Source organism: Hippocampus bargibanti, linkage group LG05, assembly GCF_051943395.1.
Source record: "Hippocampus bargibanti isolate YZ-2025 linkage group LG05, ASM5194339v1, whole genome shotgun sequence".
Taxonomy (NCBI): Eukaryota; Metazoa; Chordata; class Actinopteri; order Syngnathiformes; family Syngnathidae; genus Hippocampus; species Hippocampus bargibanti.
In genome coordinates this window covers 20,307,579-20,327,500 of record NC_142738.1, presented here as the reverse complement: position 1 = coordinate 20,327,500, position 19,922 = coordinate 20,307,579, and the positions used below count along the sequence as shown (strand labels likewise).

General features: G+C 41.7%; 2 protein-coding genes across 3 annotated transcripts in view; both read right to left on the bottom strand.

The window, feature by feature from the left end:
• Positions 1 to 940, bottom strand: part of LOC148898174 (dihydrofolate reductase) — a 5,613-nt gene extending 4,673 nt beyond the window's left edge. Inside the window, exon 1 of the mRNA XM_088997215.1 lies at positions 660 to 940. Within this exon, the coding sequence (XP_088853341.1) occupies positions 660 to 766 (107 nt within the window). The 5' untranslated portion in view covers positions 767 to 940. The remainder of the gene's footprint in view (positions 1 to 659) is intronic.
• Positions 941 to 1,032: 92 nt separating this feature from the next.
• cry1b (cryptochrome circadian regulator 1b) lies at positions 1,033 to 16,914 on the bottom strand. Of its 2 annotated transcripts, none has more exons than XM_088997211.1 (11): positions 16,229 to 16,914; positions 14,924 to 15,032; positions 13,599 to 13,741; positions 13,322 to 13,506; positions 10,938 to 11,026; positions 9,810 to 9,950; positions 9,414 to 9,725; positions 9,177 to 9,328; positions 8,687 to 8,889; positions 8,171 to 8,305; positions 1,033 to 3,753 (listed from the first exon to the last, which is right to left on the bottom strand). In XM_088997211.1, exons 1-11 carry the CDS (start codon positions 16,384 to 16,386, stop codon positions 3,656 to 3,658), a joined length of 1,725 nt encoding a protein of 574 aa, XP_088853337.1. In that variant the 5' UTR covers positions 16,387 to 16,914; the 3' UTR covers positions 1,033 to 3,655. The 2 variants fall into 2 exon arrangements, with proteins under 2 accessions (XP_088853337.1, XP_088853336.1); XM_088997210.1 differs by lacking the exon at positions 1,033 to 3,753 and having other exon boundaries at positions 8,118 to 8,305; positions 16,229 to 16,484; positions 16,579 to 16,914.
• Positions 16,915 to 19,922: the final 3,008 nt, after the last annotated feature.

The window sequence follows — 19,922 nt, the reverse complement described above, 5'->3', positions numbered from 1 at the left end:
TCCCCAACTAGCAACAGGTGCAGGGTGAACTCCACATCTCGGCTCAAAGTCTGGGAGCAAGATGTCCAGTAACATGCAACCTCGATGAGGAGAAATGGCATCGACAACGGATGGATGCATTATTCTATTCCTTCAATATCAAATATGTTGTACTTCTGCACGCGTTGTTAGGCACATTTGAAGCGTTCGGTAGGTTGCAACTTTTCATACGTGCAGTGGGTTTTGTTTTACGCTCGATGTGTGCGTGTTGTTATTGTTTTTTTGTTAGTTTGGAGACGTTTTTTTCACCTTTTTTGTGTAACATTCCCCCGTTTGCCGCGTATGGGTGGCCGTCCTTTTCAACTACGGCAACCCCTTTGATACTATAGATGAAAACATGCTATTTGCATTCAGCTTTTGGACTGAATTAATGATTCGCGCAGGCTGACTTTGATCTGATTGATTCATCTCTGAAGAAGCCCAGCCAAGTAATCAAAAACAGAACTGTTTCGGGGTCTATCATACACGTGTACTCGAATGAATCATTTTGCTGCATTTTTTTCACACGAACGTCACGTCGATTGTAATTTATACAGTATTTTAAGTATTACATGCGAGTGTCCTGTCAATGTTTATGCCGAGAAGTGTTTTAAAAGTGTTTCGAGCATAAAGAGACTTACGGTAGTTTCCAGGGTAGTGTGCCATTTTTTCCAATGCCCCTTCCTTTGCACAACGCTGCGATGACGCGTACGGGTTTCTGCTGTACTTTCCGGGGACCGTCTTCCATATCCAGAAACGCACACCAGTCCCCACGAAAAGCTGTGATCTTGATCAGATATTCTCGACCAAATGACCACCAAACTTACCAGAAAGAAAGTAATGTAGTGCAGGAGGTGTGTCTAAAAGACCGCTTTACCCTGAAAACTGTAGTTTGGTATTTGAGTTATTTCCGGGTTGAGTGAACGCTGGTGCGTCTAGCTGCCTCGGCTCACCCGAAGAAAAATGTATCGTGTGACTGTAAGGGTCCTTGGGAGTTTTGAAAGGCGCTGAAAAATCATTATTATTATTATTATTATTCAGTATAGAAGTAGTGATATGAGCTGTTGGAGCCGGCTTTTTGAAATAAACGACTGGAGCCAGCTCTTCATAGGTAGCTGGTTGAAGAGTTGACTTGACCCTCCGCCCCCCTTCGGTTGAAGGCGCACGGGATTGGTCAAAATAAGTGGTAAAAGACCACACACCTGAATCCGTGGTAAAAGACTACACGTACGCGCGCGCGCACACACACGTACACGCAGACGCGCACGCATGCGCTCGCCACTGGCCCCTTGGGCTCGAATAGCTGACAAGTGCTTGGGGGACGAGCGCCAGTGATTGAGTTCAACTTCATTTTTTTTATTGCGCTGAACTCTTGTCAGTTCTCCGCATGCGCTTTCAACGATTTTGGTGAAGCGCCTGTCCATAACTAACACCGCCTATTCAGCATGAGTTCCTTTTGGGTTGGTTCGTCATGTGTGTCGCTTGTACAAAGCGTTCGAGCATGCGCCTTTCCGATTTTGTGGGCGCACGCCTCTGCTTAATAATCGTGTCAACCAACAAGGCAAGCAACCGGCATGTAAAATGACTCAGTTACTGAACTGACAAAGATAACCGATGAAAACACGATCACTTTTGACTTTATTTCCAAAACAGATCATACCTGGCAGTACTTTATTAAAAAAAGAACATGTCACAAAACAGAAACGTTTAGTAAGGATGAGCTACTTACAGAGGGAGTTCGGAAGCCGCAAATACTGTATGCACATTTCAAACCTCGCACATATTTACATGTGTGATCCCATGACCTCAGTGAGTTTCTTTAACGGGTTTGAACATTTCATATCCTGTATATATATATATATATATATATATATATATATAGCGCCTTTCAAAACACCCAAGGACACTTTACAATAAAAACCATAAGTAAAATGATAAATAATAAAATAGCAGATTGAACTAGACATTGAAAGCAATTCTAAACAGATGGGTTTTGAGGTGGGACTTCAAAATAGGGAGGGATTCAATATTACGGATGTTGGGTGGAAGTGAATTCCAGAGTTTGGGAGCAGAGCGGCTGAAAGCTCTGCATCCCATGATGAGGGTCTGAGGGACCCAGAGGGAACAGAGATTTGAAGCAGGTCAGAAAGATAGGGAGGGGCAAGGTTATGGATGGCTTTGAATGTAAACAGAAGTATTTTGAATTCGATACGATGTTTAACAGGGAGCCAGTGGTGTTGCTGGAGGACAGGGATGATGTGGTGAAAGGAGGGGGTTCTAGTGATGATCCGGGCTGAATAATTTTGGACGAGTTGGAGTTTATGGAGAAATTTCTGATTGACACCGAAGTGAGTTACAATAATCGATGCGGGAGGTGACGCAGCGCAGTGAGGGGTGAGCGAGGGACGGAGACGGTTAATATTACGGAGGTGGAAATAAGCAGATCGAGTTATGTTATTTATATGGGAGTGAAAAGATAGTGAGCTATTGAGGATGACACCCAGGCTCTTGACCTGAGGGGAGGGGGACACGGTTGAACTGTCAATGGTGAGAGAGAAATCGTTAGTTTTGTGGAGGGTGGATTTGGTACCGACAAGGAGAAGTTCATTTTTTTCGCTGTTAAGCTTGAGAAAGTTATGGGAAAGCCAGGATTTAATTTCTGATAGGCAAAGTGAGAGGGATGAAGGTGGAAGAAAGGCGTCGGGTTTGCTGGAGAGGTAGAGTTGGGTGTCATCCGCGAAGCAGTGAAAGTGAATGCCAAATTTCTGGAAAATATTGCCAAGTAGGTAGATAATAAAGAGAAGGGGCCCCAGGGCAGACCCTTAAGGCACACCAGAGGACACAGGAGAGGACCGTGAGGTGAACGAGTTGATTTGGATAAATTGTGAGCGATCAGAGAGATAGGAATGAAACCAGCGAAGTGGGGTGTGCGTGATGCCTAGGGTGGAAAGCCTGTCGAGCAAGATAGGGTGGGAAATGGTGTCAAAAGCGGAGGTCAGGTCGAGAAGGATGAGGATGGAGAGTGAACCGGCATCAGCTGCCATGAAAAGATCATTCGTGATTTTTATGAGAGCCGATTCAGTACTGTGACGGGGGGCGGAAACCAGACTGGAATTGTTCGTAGAGGTTATTGTGAGTGAGATGAGAGTGAAGCTGGGACGCAACTGTCTTTTCAAGGATTTTGGCGATGAATGGAAGGTGGGAGATTGGACGTAAATTATTGAAATCGTTTGGATCTGAGCCAGGTTTTTTCAGGATTGGAGTAACAGCTGCAGTTTTGAGTGGGATAGGAACAATTCTAGTTGATAATGAGGAGTGAATAATGGTTGAAATAAATGGGAGAAGAGAGGGTAGGCAGGACTTGATAAGGATAGCAGGGAGGGGGTCGAGTTGACAGGAGGAGTTCTTGGATTTTGTTCCCAGAATGTCTAATTATGAGACTGTGCTATAGTCTTGTGTCTGAAAGGTATTCTCTCAAATTGTCAGTAATGCAGGTATCTGAATCCATGAATGCCCACTGTGACTCCACCAAGGGCAGTTTCAGTTCCAGTAAATTAGAAAGAGCTGAAGACACAATGGGGGGAGGATGCCATTCAGCTTGACTTGGAGATTTTTTGGTATTTTGTCTTTTGCAACACTATTTACTTGGCCTCAGGAATTTGGAGTTGTTTTCGGCTTGGCTTTCTTCACTCCGTCGCTTCTGCCTCGATCGCCCTTTCTCTGAATTCAAAGCACCTGACAGGAACAAGCACATTTCACATGAGCAACAAAAAAAGATGTGTGTGAAATTATCGGAATTAATGAAAAACAAATGTTCAAATTTGAAGTAAAAAACAATGACTGTTATTGTGGTTTACATGGGAGAACTCACAAATTTGATTTACTTTCACGGGACGAATAAAATGATGTGGCGGGCCAGATTTGGACCCCAAGCCTTGACTTTGACACAGGTGTTTTAAGAGAACAATAGCAGGGCTCCACAATGGAAAGTATACGTAACCAGTTCAAAATCAATTCGGAAAGCGATGTTTCAAACTTATCACGGGGATCTAAGTGTTAGAATAGTTGGAGGAAGACAAGACTGTTGGCAAGATGTATGTTGGACTATACATGTATGAGGTTAGACGCTCAGGATGTGGAAAATGTGCTTTAACGGTCAGATATGGAGTGGAGATGAGGCTATTGGCTGTGGTTATTAACCGAGCATTATTGTTTGCCCACGGTGGGCTTATTGTACCTAGTGGGTCAATGTCCAACATTGTCGTTGTTGAGGTAGTTCTTTTGCTTTATGAGATTGAAATTGTATCGTTCCAATTTTATGGCCCAGTTACGCGCCCCTAATCATTTCTTTTGGCCACTCAAACAACTGCTTGCCTGAATGTGAAAAGCACATCTTTGTACAGCACTGAGGTATCTTTCCAAATAACTAACATTGGCAAACAGTTAACGGGACAATCAACAATGCATTTCGATGGCTGACTGGCGACTCGGCATTTTGTAAATTATGTCAAATGCCGGAGATTGCCGAATAAAATAATTGTTTGCCCAAAGTATTACTCAGAAGATGGTTTGACATGTTCATGTCACACCTTAGGGAATGTCAACCAAAAATGTTCTCTGCGATATTTTTTTAAGCAAGCCACAAGTCTAAACAAAAAGATCTGAATAATATTGTGTTTGTGGAATTTGAATTTTGCAGAAAAATTCTGCCATTTTTACGTTAATCTGGGCGGGCATTTTGTCATTTGATGTTGATTGAAAATGACACCCCAGTTGCTCAGGGCTCAGTTAATGACTAATCACGGCCGAGCTTTCAACTTGTCACATGAACAAACTCGGAAAACATGTGCTGAACTTATTCACCCCCAGACGTGCAAAAATGTGTCCACTACAGTGCCAGGGCTTTTGTCACTGTCACTCGAATTCCAGGAACCACAGAATAGTAAGTTTTAGGACTACATAAACATTCAATGCAGTGTAAGAAAACTTACTCTCTTCTTTCGTCAGCAAAAGTTATTTCCTAAATTACATGGGTCAGGAGTTATATGAGCTTGAAATTTTTATTTTCAATTCCCAATTAAATTCAGGAATGACAGTGAATGAATTAATTCCAGTTTCTCACAAATACATATCACTCTTAGGTTTGCTGAGTGATTAGCATGGATTCTCTGCCTTCTGTGAATTACTCAGTCATTCTTTTGCGCAAACGATGCTTGTCAGAAATGTGTTTATTATTCGCCACCACAAATGCCACGATTAATGTTTTCGGAGCACTTGGTGACATGTTTAGCCCCACGTTGCAAGTTCGCTGCTGTGGTGGAAGTAATGGTAAGTGTGTGCATTGGTGTTATAAGCGAGCTGTGGCCCACGACAAGCATGCGTCTGCCCTCCAGCCTAGCAAACGTCTTTGGATCCTCTTTGCCGAAAAAACAAATACAAAATTTGATTTTCGGTTTTGATGTTGCACAACGTGGTAATTTTGAGCCGAGTAAATAAATTATGTATCAGGGACACGGTGTGGTGCAACCACTCTACCTGCTTGAGAAGTTCCTTTCTGGATCGATGCGTCTTCTGAGGAGCCTTCTGGCCCTTGACTGGTTTCTGCGCTGACTCCTCCCAAGTTTTCATTTGCCCCGCTGTTGTGATTATGTGGGACTGTTGCCAGCAGACCTGAACGATCAGCAATGCGGCACAATTTAACCACAAAGTGCAGCACATTTTAACAAGGTCCACAGTTCACTGCACATTGGCATGTAAAATCAATAAGTAATCTACTTCTTTGGAAATTTCGCAAAACATTCAGGATCATCCATCTATCTTACGTTTTCTTACGTGTTTGTCCTCATTGGGGGCTAGAGCGTATAACAGGGTTTAAAGTCGAACATACTCTTACAATTCAACTCCAACATGCAGATTTGAGGTATGGAAATCAAGGTGTTTACTGTCACATTGCACACTATGGCGGCAGTTGTAGAGTACTATGACTAGGGCTGGGTGTAATGGAGTTGATCATCAAAAGCATCAGAAATAGATGTGACTGATTGCTCTTACATAGTCCTCTGTAGCAGGAAAGCTGCTGATAAATTTGCTTCATCCGCTCTATGTTGACGCGGCTGGCCTCTGCATGGTTCACCATGGGCTTCGGGTAGTGGACTCCGATGACACACTTGGCAGCCTTCTGTAGTTCCTCTGGGGCATTCCATGGATCATATATATATTTGGCTGGAAAGCCTCTCAGGATAGGCAAATAACGCCTAAAATAGGAGATTTTGAAAAAAATGTTTAAGATTATATGGTAATTTTGGAGTTGCATCGAGAGAAAAACGGTAATGGTATGACCGATAAATTTAAAATGTAGCAATGTTTATGTTGTCAATAGATGGCATTGAATGCACTGCAATAGCATCTTGGAAAAAAAATCATTTTTTATGTATGCTAACAACACAGGGCACCTTGTTCATCCTTGTGCGAGTGAGTGTGTGCATGTTTGTGTAAGTGTGTGATAGAAACGACCCAACTACAACTGTAAATCTCAACACACCTAATGTAGTCACCGTTGGGGTCCGCACGTCGCCCAAATCCCACAGGACAGTAACAGTGGAAAAACTGCTGGAAAAAAGAACTGCAAGAAAGCCACATCCAGCTGCCAGCATTTACACTCCAGTCCGCATCTAACAGCAACTCTTCAAACACCTGCCAGGATGCAGACACGATTCATTTAGGAATGAAGAAAGGCAGAATACCAACAAGCGATTACAAGTGAGCTTTGTGTACTGACCCGGACACCTTCTTCCCAACTGATCCAGAGGTCTCCCCTGGTGAGGAAGCAGGCCACAGCGTGTCGGGCCAAATGGTGGATCCAACCCTCCTGCCTCAGCTGGGTCATAATCGCATCTATCCAAGGAAAGCCTGTCCGTCCTTCTGCCCATTTGGCGAGCGCCTCTGGGTTTCGCTCCCAGGGGATCAAGACGCATACAGGGTTTCCCTCCATCTTATCAAAACACGGGTTGTTGGTTGCGGTTGTGTAGAAGAACTCCCTCCATAGCAGTTGGCCATACAAGGAAAGTGGTGGGGTGCTGTTCTTTTTAACCTATTTGACAGACAAAAGTTGTTGTTTTTCTTTTAATTCGTCATGGAATTGCCGAATAAAATAATTGTTTGCCCAAAGTATTACTCAGAAGATGGTTTGACATGTTCATGTCACACCTTAGGGAATGTCAACCAAAAATGTTCTCTGCGATATTTTTTTAAGCAAGCCACAAGTCTAAACAAAAAGATCTGAATAATATTGTGTTTGTGGAATTTGAATTTTGCAGAAAAATTCTGCCATTTTTACGTTAATCTGGGCGGGCATTTTGTCATTTGATGTTGATTGAAAATGACACCCCAGTTGCTCAGGGCTCAGTTAATGACTAATCACGGCCGAGCTTTCAACTTGTCACATGAACAAACTCGGAAAACATGTGCTGAACTTATTCACCCCCAGACGTGCAAAAATGTGTCCACTACAGTGCCAGGGCTTTTGTCACTGTCACTCGAATTCCAGGAACCACAGAATAGTAAGTTTTAGGACTACATAAACATTCAATGCAGTGTAAGAAAACTTACTCTCTTCTTTCGTCAGCAAAAGTTATTTCCTAAATTACATGGGTCAGGAGTTATATGAGCTTGAAATTTTTATTTTCAATTCCCAATTAAATTCAGGAATGACAGTGAATGAATTAATTCCAGTTTCTCACAAATACATATCACTCTTAGGTTTGCTGAGTGATTAGCATGGATTCTCTGCCTTCTGTGAATTACTCAGTCATTCTTTTGCGCAAACGATGCTTGTCAGAAATGTGTTTATTATTCGCCACCACAAATGCCACGATTAATGTTTTCGGAGCACTTGGTGACATGTTTAGCCCCACGTTGCAAGTTCGCTGCTGTGGTGGAAGTAATGGTAAGTGTGTGCATTGGTGTTATAAGCGAGCTGTGGCCCACGACAAGCATGCGTCTGCCCTCCAGCCTAGCAAACGTCTTTGGATCCTCTTTGCCGAAAAAACAAATACAAAATTTGATTTTCGGTTTTGATGTTGCACAACGTGGTAATTTTGAGCCGAGTAAATAAATTATGTATCAGGGACACGGTGTGGTGCAACCACTCTACCTGCTTGAGAAGTTCCTTTCTGGATCGATGCGTCTTCTGAGGAGCCTTCTGGCCCTTGACTGGTTTCTGCGCTGACTCCTCCCAAGTTTTCATTTGCCCCGCTGTTGTGATTATGTGGGACTGTTGCCAGCAGACCTGAACGATCAGCAATGCGGCACAATTTAACCACAAAGTGCAGCACATTTTAACAAGGTCCACAGTTCACTGCACATTGGCATGTAAAATCAATAAGTAATCTACTTCTTTGGAAATTTCGCAAAACATTCAGGATCATCCATCTATCTTACGTTTTCTTACGTGTTTGTCCTCATTGGGGGCTAGAGCGTATAACAGGGTTTAAAGTCGAACATACTCTTACAATTCAACTCCAACATGCAGATTTGAGGTATGGAAATCAAGGTGTTTACTGTCACATTGCACACTATGGCGGCAGTTGTAGAGTACTATGACTAGGGCTGGGTGTAATGGAGTTGATCATCAAAAGCATCAGAAATAGATGTGACTGATTGCTCTTACATAGTCCTCTGTAGCAGGAAAGCTGCTGATAAATTTGCTTCATCCGCTCTATGTTGACGCGGCTGGCCTCTGCATGGTTCACCATGGGCTTCGGGTAGTGGACTCCGATGACACACTTGGCAGCCTTCTGTAGTTCCTCTGGGGCATTCCATGGATCATATATATATTTGGCTGGAAAGCCTCTCAGGATAGGCAAATAACGCCTAAAATAGGAGATTTTGAAAAAAATGTTTAAGATTATATGGTAATTTTGGAGTTGCATCGAGAGAAAAACGGTAATGGTATGACCGATAAATTTAAAATGTAGCAATGTTTATGTTGTCAATAGATGGCATTGAATGCACTGCAATAGCATCTTGGAAAAAAAATCATTTTTTATGTATGCTAACAACACAGGGCACCTTGTTCATCCTTGTGCGAGTGAGTGTGTGCATGTTTGTGTAAGTGTGTGATAGAAACGACCCAACTACAACTGTAAATCTCAACACACCTAATGTAGTCACCGTTGGGGTCCGCACGTCGCCCAAATCCCACAGGACAGTAACAGTGGAAAAACTGCTGGAAAAAAGAACTGCAAGAAAGCCACATCCAGCTGCCAGCATTTACACTCCAGTCCGCATCTAACAGCAACTCTTCAAACACCTGCCAGGATGCAGACACGATTCATTTAGGAATGAAGAAAGGCAGAATACCAACAAGCGATTACAAGTGAGCTTTGTGTACTGACCCGGACACCTTCTTCCCAACTGATCCAGAGGTCTCCCCTGGTGAGGAAGCAGGCCACAGCGTGTCGGGCCAAATGGTGGATCCAACCCTCCTGCCTCAGCTGGGTCATAATCGCATCTATCCAAGGAAAGCCTGTCCGTCCTTCTGCCCATTTGGCGAGCGCCTCTGGGTTTCGCTCCCAGGGGATCAAGACGCATACAGGGTTTCCCTCCATCTTATCAAAACACGGGTTGTTGGTTGCGGTTGTGTAGAAGAACTCCCTCCATAGCAGTTGGCCATACAAGGAAAGTGGTGGGGTGCTGTTCTTTTTAACCTATTTGACAGACAAAAGTTGTTGTTTTTCTTTTAATTCGTCATGGAAGGTTCCTTTAAAAAACAACAATAATTCCAATATCACCTTCATGTACAGGTCAGTAAGCTTGAAATAGAAGAGTCGGCAGGACAGGCATCCAAAGCGAAGGTAGGGGCTGAGACCTGTAGGAGTCGCCAGGAGTGAGTTGGCGCTCATTCGAGGACGCTCAAAATTTGCTACCCAGGCCTATAAACAGAAAGAAGAAATAGGGCACACAATTGTTTGCTCTGTGTAATCTTATAGATTTAATGAGAATATTTCAAAACATGGGCGGCCCGGTAGTCGAGTGGTTAGCACACCGGCTTCACAGTGCAGAGGTCGCCGGTTAGCATCCCGGTCCGGCCTCCCTGTGTGGAGTTTGCACACAGTTTTTCTCCCCGGACCCGCGTGGGTTTTCTCCGGGTCCTCCGGTTTCCTTCCACACTCCAAAAAACATGCATGGCAGGCAGATTGACCACTCCAAATTGTCCCTAGGTGTGAGTGTGAGAGTGACTGTTGTATGTCTTTGTGTGCCCTGCGATTGGCGGGCAACCAATTCGGGGTGTCCCCCGCCTCGTGTCCGAAGACAGCTGAGATAGGCTCCAGCAACCCCCGCGACCCTTATGAGGAATAAGCGGTACGGAAAATGAGATGAGATGAGATTTCAAAGCATCATAAATGTTGCTCATTTGTCTCCTCAAGGGCAGAAATAGAGATTTGCCAAACATCTACAATAAATCTTCACACTGTAAGACTTGACTTGGAATTGAACAACATGAATAAAAAAAGTGTCTTGTATGCTGTTATCAGGTTAATTAAGAGAATGGGCAGTCTAAATATTGTGCATAAAATATGGATACATTTAGCCACAATATAAAGCAAATCATGAAGCAAAACTGTGGTTTGTCCACTATTGTAAAATAGTGTGCTTTTGGACGTGTTAAATATTTTTTCCATAAATAACTTCTCTTTAAACTCCATCTCAAAACTGAGTTGTACTGTACTCTTTGGCATTCGAGTCAGCATGATTCCGACTTGATCTTGGTTTCACTCGCTGGTGCTTTCCACTAACTTTGTGACTGCTTTATTTCATGTATATGATAGTTAAGCACTTTGTTGCAGCTTCAGCTGGTGTTAGAGTGCCATATTAATCAATATGTATTGTATGTATTGTATCTACTGTGCTCCTTGGACCTTTCTCTCAAGATGTCGCTCTAGTCTCAAGAGGGCTTCTGTTTCTCCACCTGGCCAAACTGCTGTTGTTAGGCCCTCAATCTCAAAACCTGGGGAAGAGAAAAACGCGTGCAGTCAAAGTAGAGTCCTTCTAGGTTCATGAACCCTTTTCTCAGAAACATTTAAACACTGCTGAAGCATTAATTAAACGTTTACAAACTGATTACAGAGATACTAATTGGCAATCGCTCTTTTCCCAATGTACGCTGACTTCTTTCCATCTCCAGAAACATGCATGTGCAAGATTCAAATTGACACCACGATCTTATCCGTGTTGGAACTTGGGGTGGGCAGGTCATAAACATGATGCGGGCGTGGTTTAACTTGAATTTAGTGGGGCTTAAATCAGTGCTTGTTTTGCAGTCTGAAAATGACATGGATTGGTCAGAAATTGCAGGCGGCAGGGTGGTTGACTGGACCTGCACCTTTGCATTGTGAGCCAACATGTCTGGCAAAGGTGCAGGGTTTGATTCCGGCCCCGGCCTTCCTGTGTGGTTTTTGCGTGTTCTCGCCATACCTGCGTGGATTTTCTCTGTCCCTAGGTGTGAGTGGGAATATGAATGGTTGTTTGTCTATGTTGTGCCATGCGATATGATTGGCTGGCATTAAGTTTAGGGTGTATCCTGGCTAGTGCTTCAAGACAGCTGTGATCGAATGCAGATTTAAATTTGGTTTTTGATCACAATAACAAAAGATTCATTTATACAACATTGTTTGACATCCATACATGTTAAGTCTCACGATGTGGTCGGGAGACTCTTGGTTTTGATCACAATACTCACAAATATTTGTAAGGTGAAACAAAACAAAATGTAAAAAACAAAATACATTTTTATACTAATTGAATGTATAAACAATGAAAGCATTTTTGTGTTTTATTTACTTCTAAATTTACGCTTTTGTAACGCTCACATTATTTTCACACATTTCTGAAACTTAACTTTGACTTTAACATGTATCTACCTTGTCTTAGCTGTATGAAGGAATATTCATCACAACAGCAATAGAGATATTGACAGATATGTTTGTCTTCAATATAAAGTCATAACATTAATGTTTTGAATACCATTATCATTTATGAATGACCGGGTAAGTATGCAATAATTGTCATACTTGACACAAATTAGTATTGTTTTTATGACCAACGTGATTTTTGAAAATTATTTATTTTTACTTCCTCACTTCTTTCCCTACATAAAGTCAAACAATGTTGCATATGGTGCATGGAAGTGGCTGTGTGCCTGCGTGTGTGTGTGTGTGTGTGTGTGTGTGTGTGTGTGTGTGTGTGTGTGTGTGTGTGTGTGTGTGTGTGTGTGTGTGTGTGTGTGTGTGTGTGTGTGTGTGTGTGTGTGTGTGTGTGTGTGTGTGTGACGGAGTGACTATTTGATAATGTGAGAGGGACAGAGACATTGTTTTCCAACTGACCAGCCAAATTAGAAGTAAGCACATGAAAAACAACTTGAAAAACAAGAGGCAATTAGTGATGCAAAACAAGGCGTAAAAAATTCTAAAAGTGTGTTCCATAACACGTTTAGATAACACACAAACCGAAATCGAGACCAACTCAGGAAAATTCAATACAGTCTGCTGCAACGTGAGCTGGAGTCAAGCCAAGCAATCACAGAGAGGTCATCAGTCACACTCTGTGTGTAAAAGAATTATGAAGGGCTCTTTTTGCTTTCAAGTTTGCTGAGGGAGGGGCGGGTTCTCTGTGTGACTGGTCAATAACACAGCGTGACAAGTGAATACATTTTTAGGTACCAAATTAAAATGAAATTTTCATTTGAGTACGGATAATGACAACATGTACTGTACTCGTTTCAGGCTTGTACCTGAGTTTTCAACTCTCAATATTTGATTTTGGAAACATTATTCAAGCCCAATTCCAATTAAATTTGAATGTAGTGTTAAAAAGAAATAAGAAAATACAATGAGACGTAAATCATTCAAAATATTATAATGTTGAATAATTGAAGACAGGTACACTATCAAGGAAAGATATTTAATATTCAAAGAGATTGTTGTTCTAGCAACTAATTATTCACTCTGAATTTTATGGCCGAGCCCATTCCAAAAAAAAGATGGAGCATGTGGCAAAAAATTAAAATGTTGAGGAAAGCTCAGAAAACATCCCACCAGTGAACAGATTACCTGGAACGAGGTAGGTGCCATGATTAAAAAGGAGCTTTCCTGAATTGCTCTACCATTAAAAAGCAAAGATGGTATGAGCTTTTATTCTGTTTTTATTTATGTTCAACACAATTCAATAACTTCAATTCATTAATATCATGTGTACAAACCATAGCAGAAGCAATAGACATACATGTATGAGCTCAAAGACTTACCAAGTTCTTCAAGTGACGGCACAGCAAACTTGTCATCATGGTCTTCACTGATGGGTGTTGTGCAATTTTTGAGAACTTGTGTAGTGATCGTCTCTGCCGGAGAGTCCACAGCAACCATACAACTGATGAGAGCCTGGAAGCGCTTGTACGTGAGAGGAGGCTGACCGCCATTCACTTCTATGATCCTTTAGGGAATTAATTCAACAAAAGACGGCACATTAAACTCAAACCTGCATTAGCAGTTGGAAAGTGACTACACTTGTGTTTGACCACTCACTTGTCTAGATCATAGAGGGTGTGCGAAATCCGCACCATGACCTCAACCCCCGCCTCAGTCGCTAGCTTTTGAATAGCAGCATCCCGTTCCTTGCCAAAAGGCTCCGAGTCATATTCATAGGATAAATGAGTTATCTGCCATTCCTAAAGAGAAAATGAGATCATATCAAGAATACATTTGACACAAAACATGTCAAGGCTAACTGGAAATAAGAAGTGGTTTCATGAACTTGTTTCTGGAGCAATTTATTGTATGTTTCCATCTAACTTTCCAACTACCAGTACCCAGATGAGAATTTCAGATTGGTTTCTGCAAATGCATCCCCCCCAAAAAATATCAACCAAAAGACAGAAATTGCTGTCAGACAATACATTTTTAAAAAAGTGCGGAACAAATTTTTGTAAATGAGTGGGATATCAGTTAGTCAAGGAGAGCAATATGACTGCACTGATAGCAGACTCCTCAAAGAATACAAAAACTGCAAGGCATCCAAAGTATCATAGGTAGTCCCAATGAGCTCTCTAGTTTGTGGTACATGATAATTTTCAAGCAATGTTGAAGAAGTGGTCCTTGAAAAATGGAAACACTGGCAGAGATGTAGCGTGCTGCCTTTTGAAATTTCCCTTCTCCTAACTATTGTGAGAAATCATCAGTATTTTAAACAACAAAAGAGAAAAATATAATAGAAGATAATTTGAGCAAATGTGCTATTTTTCAACAGTGTATCAAACTGGGGATTATTCATTGCTCAAAAAGGTTGGTGACCTCATCTTAAATTACTTTGATTGTAAATTAATCGCTTGCGTGAAGATTTACAGTTTTCATCTTTTAAAACAATCTATGCAATGACAAATCAAGTCATTTTTTGCACATGTCGTCAACACTGGGGCTCGTCCGCTGTGCGCATGTGCACAATGTCAACATGCAGGTTATTTGAGTCGTATCAAACCACGCTACCCCAAAATATATACTTTTTCATTCAAAACGCTCCCTATCAACACATGTTATTAAATGGGCCTTAGGCCCAATATTCTCATCCCTGCTGATTACTCTTGATAGTTGTCTCATTAAGCAATTGGAATGTTTAGATATAAAACTAGTGAAGATCATTGTTGGTTTGGAAGTATGATTACATGGATTCATGCCAATATACACTTTGGATAGAATTCCCTGTTGGATGAAAAACATCTTATCTCTGCATTTCTCTTATCCTATTCTATTGTATCCTGACTCAGATGTGAAATAATTAAAAATGAAAAATAACAAATAATAAATAATATGATTACAAATGATAATTGTCGTCCACCTTACACTATCAAACCAACCTTGAATAGTCTGGGGAAGACATCTGTGGGCTGACCTCGAATGACAAAGAGGCGGGAATTGAGTTTACGCAGACTGGCATCTAAGTCCTCTAAGCAATGTAACAAAAACCTGCAAAATAATCAGACAGAATGTATGTCATATGAACTCAACAAGTCGATGTTTGTATTGCCCCTGTTGTTGGCAACGGTAATTTTACAACAAATTGTGGCATCATTTCTCGCAAACATGTTAAGTCTCACAATTTGGTCGGGAGACTCCCAATTTTGACCACAATACTCACAATACTCACTTTATAACGCTACGATTGACACAATAAAGACAGTTCATTTATAAGGTGAAACAAAAGAAAATGTAAAAAACAAAAAACATTTTTATACTAATTGAATGTATAAATAAACAATGAACGTATTGTCGTGTTTTAGTTACAATAATAATAATACATTTAATTTCTAAGCACCTTTCAAAACTCTCAAGAACACTTTACAGTCACAGGATTTTTTTGTGCGGGTGAGCTTCTTATTTGCACCTTTGTAACACTCACATTATTTGAACAAGCACCACAGAGTCGTGAGTACAAAAATCTCCCTTTTTATGATTTCTGAAACGTAACATATTTGTTGTCGCAGTAGAGATAGGTATGTCTCCAGCCTAAGTTTGCCACTCATCCCTTATGGTGTGTGTGTTAATTGTTTGTTGGGGGATGGATGGATGGATGGATGGATGGATGGATGGATGGATGGATGGATGGATGGATGGATGGATGGATGGATGGATGGGATTGATTGATGGGTTGGGATGGATTCCTCCTCGCATTCCCAATCAGCTGACACTAGCTCTAGAACACCGGAACACAATGCCGACGGGTGTGATAGAACATGGATGGATGAAATTAATGGTGCGAGTCACACACCCGGATAGACGTGGATTTTGAGTCTTGTGGGAGTTAGCTTGTGTAAGCCAGTAAAAACATAGTGACTGGGTCGAGAGATACGAGTTTGTTTCCTAACTACCGCCTCAGTGTCCCCGAGGAAGGCACCGAAGCCATACCATAAATAGAATATATAACTTTGTGATAATAAAGCGAACTAAAACAAAAGTTCGGTTGCATAAACCACTTGCAATCCTAAGAACGTTCCACGCATGCCCTCGGGTGGCTGAGCAAAAATGATTCCCAGGATGACAGCTACCACAGAGTGGTGAAATTGATCAGATGCTATATGCGATAAACGGTGGAATGGCAACTGTCCGATATCTGACAACAAAATGACCCAAGTTGTCTCGAATGAGGATGTTTGCAAACTTACCTCCACCTATTGATGCCCACGTTTGACGAACCTGCAAACCAAGGGTCCAGGATGTAGATGCAACGTAAACTGTGAGCCATCCGAATCGTGTCCCTTAAAGACGGGTTGTCGTGTAGCCTCAGTCCCTTTCGGAACCAGTGGATTGCGTTTGCCACCATAACAGCGCGCTGTCACGTATGTATATTATATACGGCGGAGGGTGGAGAGCGGCTGACAGTGAACGGACGACCAAATCTAACCTCCACAGCTCAACTGCCTATATGAAGCCGATATAAAGCAAGTCGTTGAATTGGCGAACGTAAAATGGCGCTCGCGTTTAAGTTAACTAAGCTCCATTAATTTCACCTCACATTTCATTCCCCGAAGCAGTGGTGGTCGCATGTGTGTGGACAGTCGAAAAGCACACCCTACGGAAAAAAAAACCTAAAACAAACCGTTTCCTGTTATTGGCAGCGCCATTGCACATAGAAATGTAATCCAGACGTACAATCCCATCAACCTTGCCAGTTTAGATCCGTGCATAAATCCTCCATTAAAAATGTAATGTTTTATATGGTTCCCCGAAGAAGACGTCGTCTAAAACAAGCCATGCACTTAATCTCGCGACCTATTTGTGAAAAAAGGATTGCGCGAAGCCGTCTGAAGAGCCATGCAAAGAGCTCCTTTCAATGTGTGTCAACATCTCACCCATTGGAATATTCAGGAGTAAACTGGCACTGTGATTGGTCGGTTAAGACCATTATACAACTCTTTCGTTGTCACGTTTCAGTCTTGTGCTTTTTGCGACCTGCTTTACGTTTATATATTTTCTTCGAGTGACTATTAAACATATGCAACGTTCACTTTGGGAGAATTTTGAGGGTTAAAAGAAAATTCCGGAGACCCCCGCGCAAAAAGAAATGCATAAAAGCGTTGTGAAAGGCAGCCAATCAAAAGGCTTGTGTTGATTTATGAGTTACACCCAAAGAAACCCGGATAAGCACATGTCGACCGCGCTGGCTCGGTTGGGGTGTTAGATTTGTCATCGGTGGTGCGCCGCTATTCATGTTCCTCAGTGACGTGCGGTGAGGTTCATGGCTGGTGAGGCACTGACGTCATCATAGTCAGATTTACAAACATATGAACTCTACAGAGTAGTTTATTCACCATTTGATTGGTAACAGTTAACGTATTTGGTTTAAAAGTTCATGTCAGCATTCTTTATATATACAAAAATTAAAAAAACGTTTTTATCGTGTTACCTTTTCTTGTAAATGAAGTCAATGCGCCGCTCCTTCTGAAGAAAGGCACCGATAACTTCTTTGTAGAAGCCTTCCTTATCTTTCTTCAGTTTTAAAAGTCTCTCTGTCTCAACGGAGATCACTGCCAGTGAAGAAAGTCGTCCTTGATCAGTCCTGTTCCGACTGTATGTTTTCAGTGCTGAGAATGACAATCTCGTCTACTTCTACAGCAACAAATGGGGCTGCCCCGATCTCCTTTTTAATGTCATTTCTAATGACATCACCAACTGCTTCAATTAAATCGTTCTGTATTCTGTTTCACAGGCTAGAAAATACAGTGGATGTCCCAAAATGACTCGCTAGCCTGTCATCTTTCTCAGCGATCACTGATGTTCATATACAGTAAAGTCTCGTTATATCGATATCGGATATATCGATAGTCCCGGTTATATCGATACTATTTCTATGCACGCACGGAGAAAATTACATGCAAACAGGGTCGGATATATCGATAGTCCCGGTTATATCGATATTTTTCGGACTCCCTTGAATATCGATATAACGAGACTTTACTGTACACTGTACAGTGACGTGCAGTCAGGGGAGGCAGGTGAGGCAGTGCCTCACCTGTCATCATGGAAAGCTGTCATGGAAATATCAAATGAAAAAATAAATTAAACAGTTATATGTATTTAGTGATTTGTACTTTAAAGTTCTTGTCCATTTAACTTCACCGTGTTAGGATTTTTTTCAAAATCGCTGAATTTTCACATTTACAGTTCAAATACTAAGTAGAGACGAGCGAGCGGTGAGGCAGCAGCCGGCTGAGCCTCACCATGGATTGCGCAATCACTATGCTTACTGAGCTGGCCTGCTCTGCAGTGAGACTGCATTGCTGTCCTTCTGCATATCGCTATTAAAGCGTTCAAACACGTTTAGTACATGAACTAAATTTCTACAGTTTAGCTGGTGTATATAATGTAGAGTCATTGTACATTATAAACACTGTACTACAGTGTGTTTATTTTGTTTTATTTTTATCAAATCGCTGTGCGTAGGTGAGGCAAACAGTTCTCCCGCCTCATGACAGGGGGCGCTTGTGATTCCAGAGATACTTCCAACTCCACGTCTGCAGAATAATAGAATTAGAGACAGAAAGCTACAGTAAACAGTTAGCGAGTAAAGTTTAACCCTGCAGTCATTTTTCCGTGTTGCTTGGCCTCACTTTCAGAATGGAGGATTACATATCTAAATTGAAAGAATTTTCTAAACTGGACTTTCAATCGAAGCAGGAGGTAATAATTAAAGGAAGACCAACACCGGAGCTAAAAGGTTTGCTTCAGACAACGGGACACAATAATCGCTCTTTTCAGGCGGACTGGTACACACGAAAAGGCTGGCTGTGTCGATGTCCAGCAAGAAACCGCCTTTTCTGCTTTTCCTGCCTTCTGTTCTCAACTTGTGACAATGTCTGGACTCAAATGGGATATTGCGACCTGAAAAATTTACAACGGAGCCTCATCAAAAATGAGCGAAGACTCAACATCAGCATCCACAATGCTAAGGTAAAGGAGAACCGGGAGATTTCAAAATATCTCATCAATACCACCTGCTTCCTTGCCAAACAACAGCTGGCATTTCGTGGAAATGATGAAAGTAAAGGCTCTGCTAATCGTGGCAACTATGTTGAACTATTACATGCTTTCGCTGAGAAAGATGACAGGCTAGCGAGTCATTTTGAGACATCCACTGTATTTTCTAGCCTGTGAAACAGAATACAGAACGATTTAATTGAAGCAGTTGTGATGTCATTATAAATGACATTAAAAAGGAGATCGGTGCAGCCCCATTTGTTGCTGTAGAAGTAGACGAGATTGTCATTCTCAGCACTGAAAACATACAGTCGGAACAGGACTGATCAAGGATGACTTTCTTCACTGGCAGTGATCTCCGTTGAGACAGAGAGACTTTTAAAACTGAAGAAAGAAAAGGAAGGCTTCTATAAAGAAGTTATCGATGCCTTTCTTCAGAAGGAGTGGCGCATGGACTTCATTTACAAGTAAAGGTAACACGATAAAAACGTTTTTTTAATTATTTTTTTCTATGCTACAGTTTGTATATATAAAGAATGCTGACATGAAATTTTAATCAAAATACGTTAACTGTTGCCAATCAAATGGTGAATAAACTACTCTGTAGAGTTCATATGTTTGTAAATCTGACTATGATGACGTCAGTGCCTCACCAGCCATGAACCTCACCAGCCATGAACCTCACCGCATGTCACTGACACTGTATGTATATGAACATGACTCATACTGTATATTATACAGTATGAAATTGTCATTAAATAACTCTGTTAACTGGGCTGCGGGTTCCTTTTGATTGCTAGTAAAAAATGAACATTATTATTTAATATTACTTTGGCCTATTTTTTCCCACATACTGTATAGTGACTGGCCGTCTGACATCGT

Bases quoted from the DNA above. Each gene is read 5' to 3' on its own strand.
- cry1b (XM_088997211.1), bottom strand. From the start codon at position 16,386: ATGGTGGCAAACGCAATCCACTGGTTCCGAAAGGGACTGAGGCTACAC. The intron at 9,951-10,937 runs GTCCAAGGAGCA...TTCTGTTTATAG, and splicing joins AGCGACATCTTGAGAGAAAG to GCCTGGGTAGCAAATTTTGA. The intron at 8,306-8,686 runs GTAAGAGCAATC...CTGATCGTTCAG, and splicing joins TTCCTGCTACAGAGGACTAT to GTCTGCTGGCAACAGTCCCA.